Source organism: Nicotiana attenuata, unplaced genomic scaffold (genome assembly GCF_001879085.1).
Source record: "Nicotiana attenuata strain UT unplaced genomic scaffold, NIATTr2, whole genome shotgun sequence".
Taxonomy (NCBI): domain Eukaryota; kingdom Viridiplantae; phylum Streptophyta; class Magnoliopsida; order Solanales; family Solanaceae; genus Nicotiana; species Nicotiana attenuata.
Genome location: NW_017671395.1, coordinates 76,195 through 89,122, shown reverse-complemented (window position 1 = coordinate 89,122; position 12,928 = coordinate 76,195). Strand labels below are relative to the sequence as shown.

General features: G+C 35.4%; 1 protein-coding gene across 1 annotated transcript; it reads left to right on the top strand.

Moving 5' to 3' along the window:
• The first annotated feature begins 1,825 nt into the window (after nucleotides 1–1,825).
• On the top strand, nucleotides 1,826–4,180 carry LOC109208032 (protein SRG1). The gene is made up of 4 exons (XM_019371029.1): nucleotides 1,826–2,307; nucleotides 2,518–2,765; nucleotides 3,073–3,400; nucleotides 3,799–4,180. Exons 1-4 carry the CDS (start codon nucleotides 2,032–2,034, stop codon nucleotides 4,048–4,050), a joined length of 1,104 nt encoding a protein of 367 aa, XP_019226574.1. The 5' UTR covers nucleotides 1,826–2,031; the 3' UTR covers nucleotides 4,051–4,180.
• Nucleotides 4,181–12,928: the final 8,748 nt, after the last annotated feature.

Here is a 12,928-nt window from a genome sequence, read left to right as displayed (position 1 = left end):
CTGTGTGATAAACCTGTGTCCTCTCGGTCACACAACAGTAATTTTTACCGTTGCGCCAAGATTTCCTTTCTAATCCGCAAAAATCATGAAATAAAAAGTAGACAATAAAAACAATATTGCAATGTTGCTACCATTTGAATAGTTCAATATATTGGCCTCGATTATATCAAGTTATGCCTTTTGAAGTTAGAATTTTTTTGTTAAAATGGCTACTAAAAAGAAGGGCATTTGGCCTCTCACAAATGCTAGTATGGACGGGTATGCTTAAAAAGCTCTCTGGGAAAGACAAAAGGGAGATGATGACAACTTCACTAGATTTGGTCTGCACAAATGGGAGACATCAACTTGTAATCACAGCCATGGCCCCTACCACCAATTTCCTTTCATTTTTCATTATACTCTACTATTATCAGTACCAAATAATTACATTCGATACCAATGGTGTCTGACGTCTGGTCTACTTGTGCGCACTTCAACTATTTCATCATGAATTAATACTAACTTCTTTAATTTTGTGAAATTGGAATAGAAGAATTTTATAACGGCAGATAAAGGTTTTGCCTCGAATTCAAATGATTTCTCTTAAGATATTTCTATTTAGAACCTAATAGAGGGATCGACTGAAACACAAGAGTTTTTCATTAGCCATGTGTGCCTGGTAACATGCTTTTGGAGGTACTAGAAACGTGGCCAGTACCTCTCTATTAATTTCTACTGACTCATTCTGCCAAATCACATTAAATTCTTTCACCCACCATTGCAGAAAAAGGAAGAGAGTTGATTTATTGAGATGCTGATGCTATGTTACATATTGAATATTGGTGATTGGATGGAAATGGTAGCAATTATAGAACTTGCATGACTGAATCTATTAAAGTGCATAAATTATGGACCCACACAATAAAAATCAAAGATGGTCACTCTTACCAGCCATAGTATACTACTATTATTACCTGTATCAACAATTACATTCAATTCCAATTTGTCTTGACATATTGAATTTGTCAATTCTTTGGCAAATTATCGACGGTTGTGGTATGATGGTCAGAATCTCTCCATCCTTAATTAAAGATTTTGAGTTCGAACATTGAAAAAGAATTGGGTAGAGCACCGCACTCCCTTAGTGGGTCTATCTAGTGCGAATTCAATTTAATCACGCAAGAGGTTGTCTTACCTGTCATGAAAGAACATGTCGTAATAAGCAGATATAGGTTGTCGATCGGAAGGTGAGATTGAGCTGTGGAATCAACCACTAATGCTTGTGTCAGGATATGCTACCTATATTATACCTCTTGAGGCGTGACCCTTCCTCGAGCTCTGCGTAAACACGAGAAGGTGTGAAGGGGCGGAGCCACAGAGCCAGTTACGAGTTCGGCCGAACCCAGTAGCTTTGATTCAAACCTTGTATTTATCTTTTAAAAATTTATTAATTATGTACAAAGTTTAATTTAGAACCCAGCAACTTAAAAAGATTAGAATCTCGAATCCATAAACTTAAAATCCTAGCTCCGCCTCTGAAGGTGTGTGCAAAGGACCTCCCTCTCATTTGATTACCCCTTAATGCAACTTAACAGGGGAGTGAAAGTATTTTTGCTTCAATCAATGAAACTAATATGCTTTTCATTTTTTGAAGAGACAAATTGCAAAAAGTAGCTAAAAGGGAAAGAAAAGAACAAAACAATTCTTCTATTAGGAAAGAATTGTACTCAGAACTCAAGATGCTGATGCTATGATCCATATTGAATGTTGGTAATTGGATGGAAGTGCAAGCAATTATTGGTTTTTATATATTAGTACTACATTTCTAGACTATAGAACTTGCATGACTGAGAATTTATTAAAGTGCATCAGCTAGGGACCTACACAATAAAATCAGAGATGCATCATTTTGTCACTCTTTACCCTCTATAAGTACTTGACATTTTCTGAAGTTAATGCCTAACAAAGCAGAAACTTTCACAACCTTGACTAGTTGTTTTGTAACCAAAAATTTTCAATACCATTTCCCAAAAACAAAAGTTGTGTTAGAAAATGGCTCCAGTGCCAAGTTTTCCTGTTAAGGTTGGTCACATTGATGATGTTCAAGAACTGAAAAAGACTAAGCCATCTTCTATTCCTGAAAGATTTGTAAGAGATATGATAGAAAGGCCAAAACTTGCCACAGTTACTACTCTATCTTCTTATAATCTTAACAATATTCCTGTTGTTGATTTGTCCAAAATCTTGAAAGGCAACAAAAATAGCCAGGATTTCCAATATGAAATCTTGAAGCTTTCTAGTTCATGTGAAGAGTGGGGATTTTTTCAGGTACTTAACTTCTCCCCATTTTGTCTCTTTTCATATTCTTGAGCCGAGGGTCTACTCCTCCAGAGTAGGGGTAAGGTTTACTTACACACTACCCTCCACAGACCCCACTTGTGAGATTTCACTCGGCTGTTGTTGTTGTAACTTCTCCCAATTCAACATTTTTTAATCTAAAAGATTATGGGATTCTAATTTTGATTTATTATGTTATAGGTGATTAACCATGGGGTTGATTTGGACTTGCTTGAAAAAATGGAGAAAATAGCTATGGAGTTTTTCATGCTACCTTTAGAGGAGAAACAGAAATATCCAATGGCTCCTGGCACAGTTCAAGGTTATGGTCAAGCTTTTGTTTTCTCAGAAGATCAAAAGCTTGATTGGTGTAACATGTTTGCCCTTGGTGTGGAACCCCATTTCATTAGGAATCCAAAACTCTGGCCAACAAAGCCAGCTGATTTCAGGTCAGCTAAAAAATACAACTGTTTGATAAGCAAGTGCAAAAGACTTGTAAATTGGGTGGGGACCACCTTATATTGACTACTAGTTTAAACCAGAAAAGCTCATTTTTTTTGTAAATTGGGTGGGGACCACCTTGATTATATCACCAGTACAGTACAGTACAGGTACCGAGTAACGCTGTCACTAAGCTTAGGCATATAGGAAAAGAGCACCTTGCGTTATTTGAACCCTGATTTCTCAAGTATTTAATCCACTTCATTAATCGCTAAACCTCATTCTTGGAGCTCAATTTTTATTTTCTTTTTGTAGTGAAACAGTAGAGATATACTCAAGGGAGATAAGGAAGCTATGCAAGAATTTATTAAAATATATAGCAGTCAGTCTTGGACTGAATGAGGATATTTTTGAAGAAATGTTTGGAGTTGCTGTACAAGCATTGAGGATGAATTACTATCCAGCATGTCCTAGACCAGATCTTGTTTTGGGACTAAGTCCCCACTCAGATGGAAGTGCACTAACAGTTTTACAACAGGGTAAAGGCAGCTCAGTTGGCCTACAAATACTTAAAGACAATGTTTGGGTGCCTATCCAACCAATTCCAAATGCACTTGTTATCAACATTGGTGATACCATTGAGGTATGCATTCTTTTTCCATTACTTGGATATTTACTACTTTTTTATACATATGGTGATAGGTCCGATGGATACTTCTAAACAGTGGCAGAAACAGGATTTTCATCAAGGGGATTCAAATAATAAAAAAAGTAAACACTCGAGGAAGCTAAGGGAATTCAACATCTAATATATATACATGAAAAAAAATTTAACGTTATATATACAATGTAATTTTCGGCAAAGGGGTTTGAACCCCTTCCGACTACCTAGCTCCGCCCCTGCCCCTAAACATGCGACAACTGCTGAATAACTATCTTTTACTTTCTCAATAATAAAGTCTTTGATATTTGTATTCGTTCGAAATCTTGTTTAGTTCCATCCGAACTCGATTTTGTCTAATGTTGTTTTTTTCAAAATAGGTTTTGACTAATGGAAGATACAAGAGTGTGGAGCACAGAGCAGTGACTCACCAAGAAAAGGACAGACTATCAATTGTGACATTTTATGCACCAAGTTATGAAATTGAATTAGGACCATTGCAAGAATTGGTTGATGAAAATAACCCTTGCAAGTATAAAAGGTACAATCATGGAGAGTACAGCATGCACTATGTTACTAACAAGCTTCAAGGCAAGAAAACTCTTGATTTTGCCAAAATATATAACAACTAATTCCTATAGGGATACCCTTTTCTTTTAGTGGGAAAATTGTATTTCTTTCTTGATTTTGCACCTATTAACTTTAGATGTAGAATATTGACATAATGTCTTTGTAAATTCAATGAAGATGCTATTGTTGGCAGTTTGTACTGTTCATATGGAAAGTTCTCTTTGTACAACCTACTTATATGCTAATATAAGCAAAGTGGGGTCTTATGTTTGAAAATTGTGCCCTTTAGACTCTTTTTGTTTTCTTTTTCTTTCTCATTGATTTGGTGAAGGGGAGATTTGGAGCAACGGCAAAGTTGTCTTTGTGTGCAAGTTCAAGCCGTGGAAGCAGTCACTAATCTTTGTATTAGATTATGTTGTCTACTTCACACCACTTGGGGTGCGATCCTTCCGTGAACACTGCACAAATACGGAATGCATTGTGCACCGGGCGAACCTTTCTCACCGATATGCTCAATGTAAAGCATACACTATAAAGAGCTACTCTCTACAGTCAAATGGGAGCTTTAAATAGAAGAAATGGAACTTTTACTATTCTGCCTACAAGAATCTTAATAAGGAAAGAATCATTTCAATTATGAGAGGAAGGGAGAAACAAGCACCACACCATGTTTTTCAATAGAATCACTTAATTCAATAGACAAAACCATTGGTTTTCCATTGTTTAAGGGAAAAACCTAAAAAAAGACCAACTTTTCTTTATGTCTAGTGGAGGAAGATTAAAGATCCCACTAATATGCAAGTTGTCATGAGGTTTTGGTCAATCCTATGTTCAAACTTGAAACTAAATTTTAAGTAATAATTACAAGAAGAGTTGGCTATAGCAATTAGCTAAATGTCACTATCCTGCTGGTTATTTTACATGCATTTTCCTGTTAATATCTAAATATGATATTCATGGTGCAATTAGATATTTGTCAATTGAATATAAATATTTTGCAAGTAAAAATGCACCAGAATAAAACACACACTTGTCTATTTAGGCAGAACAGTGAAAATTTTGGCATTATAGTTTAGGAATTAAATGCATAAAGGTTACTATTTAGCAAGAATATATCTAGCTACCCTCTTAAAATATAAATCCCAAATTTAAAAAAAGAAGAAGGAAAACTCTGCCATATCCACAGCAAAGATAACAAAATCTTCACAAGAAAGAATCTAGACTAATATATATTCGTGATATTCCTCGACTCTTTTCAATGTGACATTTGACATCCATCAAGTGATACTTGCAAGGAAGCTAGAATTTTTATTAAAGGATGTTAAAATATAAAAAAAATAAACATACGTAAAAATTAAGGGGATTAAACATACAATATATATACATATATTTTTTTTTTACGTAACCGTACATTATATTTTTTCCGCAAAGGGGTGCAATTAACATCTCTTTGCGTAAGGTGGCTCCGCCCGTGCTTGCAAGATATATGCATCAAAGCGATGTGTCTCGAACATAAATTTTAATCATTTATCATTGGCTAATTAATAAGCATTTTATTTCAATTTACAAATACTTATCCATGATAAATTAACATAGTTGGTGCATGCAGTTTTTCCCCCTTTACTTTGCTAGCATAACAAAAGTTAGAATATAACTCTATGCCCCTAAATTGAGTGCCTCGAGTTATCTCATTTAGTTGTATCCTGGTTGCAAATGTCAATTAAACTAACGCATGATTGTTATTCACATATAGTTATAGCCCATTTGGCCAAGCTGCAAAAATCAGCTTATTTTGAGAAGTGCTTTTTTTCAAAAGTGCTTTTCTCGAGAAGCAGTTTGTGTTTGGCTAATTAGTTTGAAAAGCACTTCTGAGCAGCAATTAGTGTTTGGCCAAGCTTTAAAAAACTGCTTCTAAGTGTATTTTTCTCAAAAGTGCTTTTGGAGAGAAGCTACTTTTTTCTGCTTCTCCAAAACTGCTTCTGTTTCTCCTCAAAAGCACTTCTTTTCCTTCCAAAAGCTTGGCCAAACACCTAATTTTTGGCCAAAAGTGCTTTTGGCCAAAAAAAAAGTAACTTTTGTCCAAAAAGAAGCTTGGCCAAACAGGCTATTAATATGGAATAGGAAAAGTTCAATATTCGAATTTATAGCACCGCTGTTCGAATTATGGCGTATTAGCTATTGGGTTGTCTCTTGGAGATTAAAGAATGGAATTATTTACATTCCTATGCCACATAGGAAACCTTATTACCCTCAATGTTTAAGGTTTGACTTAATTACACTTAGTATACCAAATTACCAATTCTATACCATAGTGTATTTTAGCTTGTAGCTTGTAGCTTTAGTTTTTCCTCAAAAGCTCGAACCAAATCAATATCCTGTCGGAAACTTACAACTGCCATATTCTGCAATAGGAAGAAATTCAATCTTCGGTTAATGCCAAAAACGCTTTAATTTCTGCAACAAATATGAAAATAGGACTCTTCTTTTTTCTAACATACTTATTAATATAAACCAAATAAGAAAAGACCTTCTATTTATTCTACAACTACCCTTCTGCCTTCTAAATATATATATTAAAATATGATGGTGTCGCTGTATGTATTTTTGTACGTACTAGGTGTAAGATAAGTTAAAAAATCCTCACTAGGAGATTCAGTCACGACATAAAATGAGAAAATACCTTCTATATATGTATTCTATAAGTATCCTTCTAATTAAATATCAAAATATAATGGACTTATTGAATCGATTATAGCTTGTAGCTTAATTGGTATTTTCGACATTGGTACAATTTCTCATTCAATTGTAGCTTAATTGATATTTTCGACATAATTGCATTTTTTGCAGAAGATTTGTAAAAATTTTAGTCGTTTTTTATTTGTGAAAACAGAAAACAAAGCATTTACAATCAGAATATAAATAATCTACAATTTGTCTACAAAATATCTACAAACTGGGTACATTGAATTTTAATATCCCAATTCCCATTCAATTGTAGTTTAATTGGGATTTTCGACATAATTGCATTTTTTGCAGAAGATTTGTAGAAGTTTTAGTCGTTTTTGATTTGTGAAAACAGAAAACAAAGCATCTACTATTAGAACACAAATAATCTACAATTTATCTACAAACTGGGTACATTGAATTTTTATATCCCAATTCCCATTCAATTGTAGCATAATTGGTATTTTTGACATAATTGCATTTTTTCAAAAGATTTGTAGAAGTTTTAGATGTTTTTTATTTGTGAAAACAGAAAATAAAGCATCTACAATCAGAATACAAATAATCTACAATTCATCTACAATTTATCTACAATTTCTGCAATATGTCTTCTTCTTCTTCTTCTTCTTCTTCTTCTTCTTCTTCTTCGAGTTTCAATCTGAAATTCAGTCAAAACGAAGTCTAATCTTCACCAAAACCCCTCAAAATTGAGATATAAACTCCAAACCATATTCCCGATTATTTTCAACAAAACCCAATCCAAACAAATAATGATTTTTGAAAACCCAAATTTGAATTCAAAGCTTTCAAGCTTTTTAATGGCTGTCAATGGTGGAATTGCTGCTCTCTTTTCATTTGCTTTGTATTACTGAGATTTGCGATTGAGAAATAGAGAGAGATGTAGAGAGAATGTCGACGAACTGAGCTTTTGCAGAACTAATTTCTACAATTTGATTCAAATTTATTGACGATTTTGTCTTTTTTTGATTTGTTCCATTTTTTTTTTGTATTTTCAATTTTCTATTTTTTATTTTTCTGCACACCCACCCACCCTATACCCTACACCTATACCCCTACCCCTCCGCCCGCCCGCGAGTAAACCCCCTCAACATCTTTTTTTACTTTTTTTTTGTATTTTTTATTTTCTGTTTTCCATTTTTTCGTTCTTCTGCACCGCCCACCCACCCCAACCCCCCATCCGCAAAATATTTTCAACTCACATATTTTATGGCAAAAGGCTTTTTTATGCAAGATGAGCGTGATTCTAAAACATGGGTCAAGTTGGGCGGGTTGGGCTATGACCCATTGTTTAGCGCATCTTGACCCAGCTCATCTTAGCCCAAGTACACGTTGGGCTGGGTTGGGTAATGACCCAATTATTGACCTAACCCATCTTGACGCGCCCAAATTCAGCCCAACTTGCTCATTTGCCACCCCTACACAAAAGCAAAATATTATCATAGATTTCAATGTTTGATGATTAACAAAGATTTTAAATTTACAGGTTTGTTTTAAACATTCCATTTTTTTTACAATATATCGTTCATGATCAATTAATAAAAAAAAGGGAAATTTGATCTAATATTTTTTTCCTACAGTTATCACTAAAAATATTTTAAAAGGCGTTATCTGGGCAAGCCCGAAAGCGAGGTGTACCAGAAACTCAGCTAGACGCATTGGCCGAGCGTAATTATCGTAGGACGTAAGCCTTGATATTGGGGGCGCTCGCTAGGCTTAAGTCGGCGTAAACCCCGTGAACTTCAAATTTGAGCCAAAATTATTTGATAAATCTTAAATAATAATAATAATAATAATAATATAACTTAAACATCCACAAGTTAACTCATAGTAAACTTCTAAATTAAAAATTTCAAAAGCCAAAGATTGTTTATCTCAATTTTATAATTTTTACTCTTTGCCATTTACTACTGAGAAATAAATACACTTTAGATATTTGTTTGCAAAGTGCAAGCTACAAAGTAAAGATTTTTCTCCTCCAATCATTACTTTGCTTTCACACTTGCATTTCCTTCTTTATGCTTCATTTTTTTTGCATTCTTTATTTATTAATTTGAAGTTAGTTTTTTAATTTAAAATTTCTTTTCGTGTCCTTCTATTAAGATATTATTTTGATGACATAGGTGTAATGCATCTTTATGTCTTTTATTTTTCAAGTAAATAAAATTGTACAGTTCATACACATTTTAGCATGATTATACACATGAGACTTAAGGGTAAGTTCTACAAGGTATTGGTTAGACCAACTATGTTGTATGGGGCAGTGTGTTGGCCAATCAAGAACTCTCATGTCCACCAGATGAAAGTAGCTGAAATGAGGATGTTGAGATGGATATGTCGGCATACTAGGTTGTATAGAATTAGGAATGAAGTTATTCTTGACAAGGTGTGAGTGGCCCACGTGGAGGAAAAGATGCGTGAGGCGAGGTTGAGATGGTTCGGACATGTTAAGAGGAGAAACACAGATGCTCCAGTCATGAGGTGTGAGAGGTTGGCCTTGGGGGGGNNGGGGGGGAGGGGGTAAGAGGAGGGGTAGATGTAGGCTAAGAAGTCTTGGGAGAGGTGATCAGGCGGGACATGGCGCAACTTGAGCTAACCGAGGACATGACCCTGGATAAAAGGATGTGGAGGTTGAAGATTAGGGTAGAAGGTTAGTAGGTAATCGTGCGTTTTCCTTTGTCTTCTCTAGTTCGATAGTATTAGTGTTAGTATGATACCCTTTTATCTTTAGGTTGCTATTATGGCATTTCTTGTTCTGCTATTACCAGGGGCGGCCCGACCAATTTTGTGGCCTAAAGCCAAACTTTATGAGGGGCCTTAATTTTTTAATTTTTTAATTTTTTATTACTTATTTGATATCTATTTTCTTTAGCTTTTCTTAGATACAAATTTATAAATAATCTTCTTACCAACAATAACTCCTAATAAGTATTTCTCAGTTGACAATATAACTAATCCATTTAACATTTCTTGTGACATTGTTGTTCTTAGGTAAGATTTTATCAATTTTAATTTTGAAAACATCTTTCCGCTGAAGTAACGGTAACATGAGTTATTAACATTATTCCATAAGCAATTTAGGCATTTGGAAAAGAATTAAATCTTTTTATTTGATTAAGTGTATCAATTAAACTGTTATCTTCTCTAATTGTACTATTTTTCTTAATATTTTTAATTCAGAAAATAAATCTAAACTATCAATATCGAATTGATTATTATGTTTTAAGGAACAACCAAAATTAAGGCAATATTTTTTCAAATTTTCAACATCTAGCGATTTTAGTTTTTACCACTAAATAGAAAACCAAAAATCTTTTCATATACTTCGAATTGTTCAAATCTATTTTGAAGTGAAAAAATAGCCTTATCTATTATGTATAAAAGTAATCAACTCTAAAGGACTCTTCGAAAGCTTTTGAGGTTTCATTATCAACATTGCACATCAAATTGTTACTTCCTATATATCACACGTTTCTTGCGAAATTCGGGTTCGATATTCATTTCAAGTGCAATTTCCTTTATAGAAATCATAGCAGTTGCAAATCCTTCTTCTCTATATTTGTTAAAGAAAGAAATCAAACTTTTTTCACTTTAAATAACTCTTTTTTAAACTTATACATAGTCTATTAGATGTAATAAAAATGGGCCCCCTCACAAATATGGGGCCTAAAGCGGTTGCTTTCCTTGCTTTATGGAACGGCCGCCCCTGGTTATTACTTACCATCGGTACTTCCGTAATTTGCTAGTAGTACTTCGTTCATATTCTTGTTTGCTATGATTTAGTTTTCTAAATATACTGTCTTGCTATTACTTGTTATCAGTACCTCTTTCATATTCTTTGTTGCTATCTTTGAATTAGTTTTTTAATTATATTGTCTTGTTATTACTTGCTATCAGGGCTTCTTTCACCTTCTTTAGCCGAGGGTCTATAGGAAACAGTCTCTCTGCTCTTCAAGGGTAGGGGTATGTGACGACCCAAAGGGGTCATCACCTGTTTTATTTGAATTCTATGACTCCGAGGCCTTAAAAACCTCATTTAGAGTCACCTCGATTTGCGTGTGCAGTCCGGGCGTGTAGCCGGAAAGCTTAAATATAAAATTCTGTGAAAAATGCTAAGTTTTGATGTTAAAATGAATAAATTTGACCTTGGTCAACGTTTTGGGTAAACGGACCCGGACCTGTGATTTGACGGTCTCCGAGGGTCCGTAGGAAAATATGGGACTTGGGCGTATGCCCGGAATCGAATTCCGAGGTCCCAAACCCGAGAAATGAATTTTTTTTAGAAAGATTATTTTTTGAAATTGTTTAAGGAAATTTGAAATGAAATCTGATTAGAAAGCGATGGTACCGGGCCCGTATTTTGGTTCCGATGCCCGGTACATGTCTTATATATGTTTTAAGTCCTTCCTGTGAAATTTGGTTGAAAACGGACGTCGTTTGACGTGATTCAGACCTAAATTGGAAAATTTGATGTTTTACGAAGTTTGAAAGAATTCATGGATTTTGAGGTTTAATTCGATGTTTATGATGTTATTTTGGCGATTTGATCGCATGAATAAGTTCGTAGAATGTTTTTGAGGTTGTGTGTATACTTGGGTTGGAGTTCCGAAGGCTCGGGTGAGGTTCGAGTAGGTTTCGGGATGCCTTAGGCTTAGAAAATCAGATGTTGCAGGTCTCTGAACCCTTTAATGCGGTCCGCGAGAAATTGCGTGCGACCGCGGAGGGGCCAGCGCGGCCGCGGTCGCCTTTGTGCGGGGCGCGGTGGAGGCTGTGTGGCTGCAGTCGGCTTTGTGCGGTCCGCACAGGGTGCTGAACTGCAGGTCTTCACATAAGCCTGTGCGGCCGCGGTCCGTTTAATGCGGTCTGCACAGGGGGTCTCAGAGGGGTATAAATAAATCAGTCATTTTTCATTTTTCAAAACCCTAAAAACATAAGAGGCGATTTTTCAAACAACCCTTCTTCTCCAAAACGTTGGTAAGTGATTTCTAACTTATTTTCTTCACTCCTTAACATCTTTTAACATGATTTCAACTCACAAGCAAAGATTTTCATGGGGGAATTTGGGTGTTTTGGGTAGAACCTAGGTTTTTCTAAAATTGGGGATTTGGACCTAAATTTGAGGTCCGATTTCAAAACAAATTATATATTTGAGCTCGTGGGGGAATGGGTAAACGGGTTTTGGTTCGAACCTCAGGTTTTGACCACGTGGGCCCGGGGCGATTTTTGACTTTTTGGATAAAACTTTAGAAAACTCATTTTCATGCATTGGGGTTGATTTATTTAGCACTTATTGATGTAATTAAGTAATTTGTGATTAGATACGAGCGAATTGGTAGTGGAATCAAGGGGTAAAGCTATAATTGAGACTTGAGTTGTGTTCAAGGCATCGATGTAAGTGTTTGGTCTAACCTTAGCTTGAGGGACTAGGAGTTGAGTCCTATTTGCTATGTGGTATGAGTCGTGTACGACGTATAGGCATGACGACGAGTATCTATACGTTGGTGTCTAGTATGACTGTGAGTCCTTATATTGTGAATATCTTGATTTCATTGTATTCTTCATGCTTTGGTGATGATTTCTAGTTGTTGTGAAAAGTTTGTGGAAGGAATTGAGACCTTTGAACATCATGGAGCATTTGCTCGAGTTATATTATGAATTGTGAAAGTATATGAGATGATTGAACCCTTTGGAGCATTGGCTCAAGTGGTAAAGTGAGTTATGAAATAAAAGTGAAAGCAAAAGAGAAAGAGTTATTAAATTGTTCCCTTGCCGGGATATTTGTTGCTTTGTGGATTATCTCCCTTGCCGGGATGTTGAGATTGTTAATGTTGTACCCTTGCCGGGATTTAATTGGTTAATTGTGTTCCCTTGCCGGGATTCCTATTATTGTTATGTTTGTTCCCTTGCCCCTTGTTTGTGATTGTTGTTTGGGTGAGGAAGAGTGTTAAAGCACGAAGGGTGATGCCGTGCATTGTTTGTTATTGTGAGGAAATAGTGTAAAGCACGAAGGGTGATGCCGTGCCGCACGATGTAACATTCCGTGCCAATTCTATTGATTATATATGAGGAAAGAGAGTAAAAGCACGAAGGGTGATGCCGTGCATATTTTATTATTCTAATTGCTTTGGTGAGGAAAAAGAGTAAAAGCACGAAGGGTGATGCCGTGCACATTTTATTATTCTAATTGCTTTGGTGAGG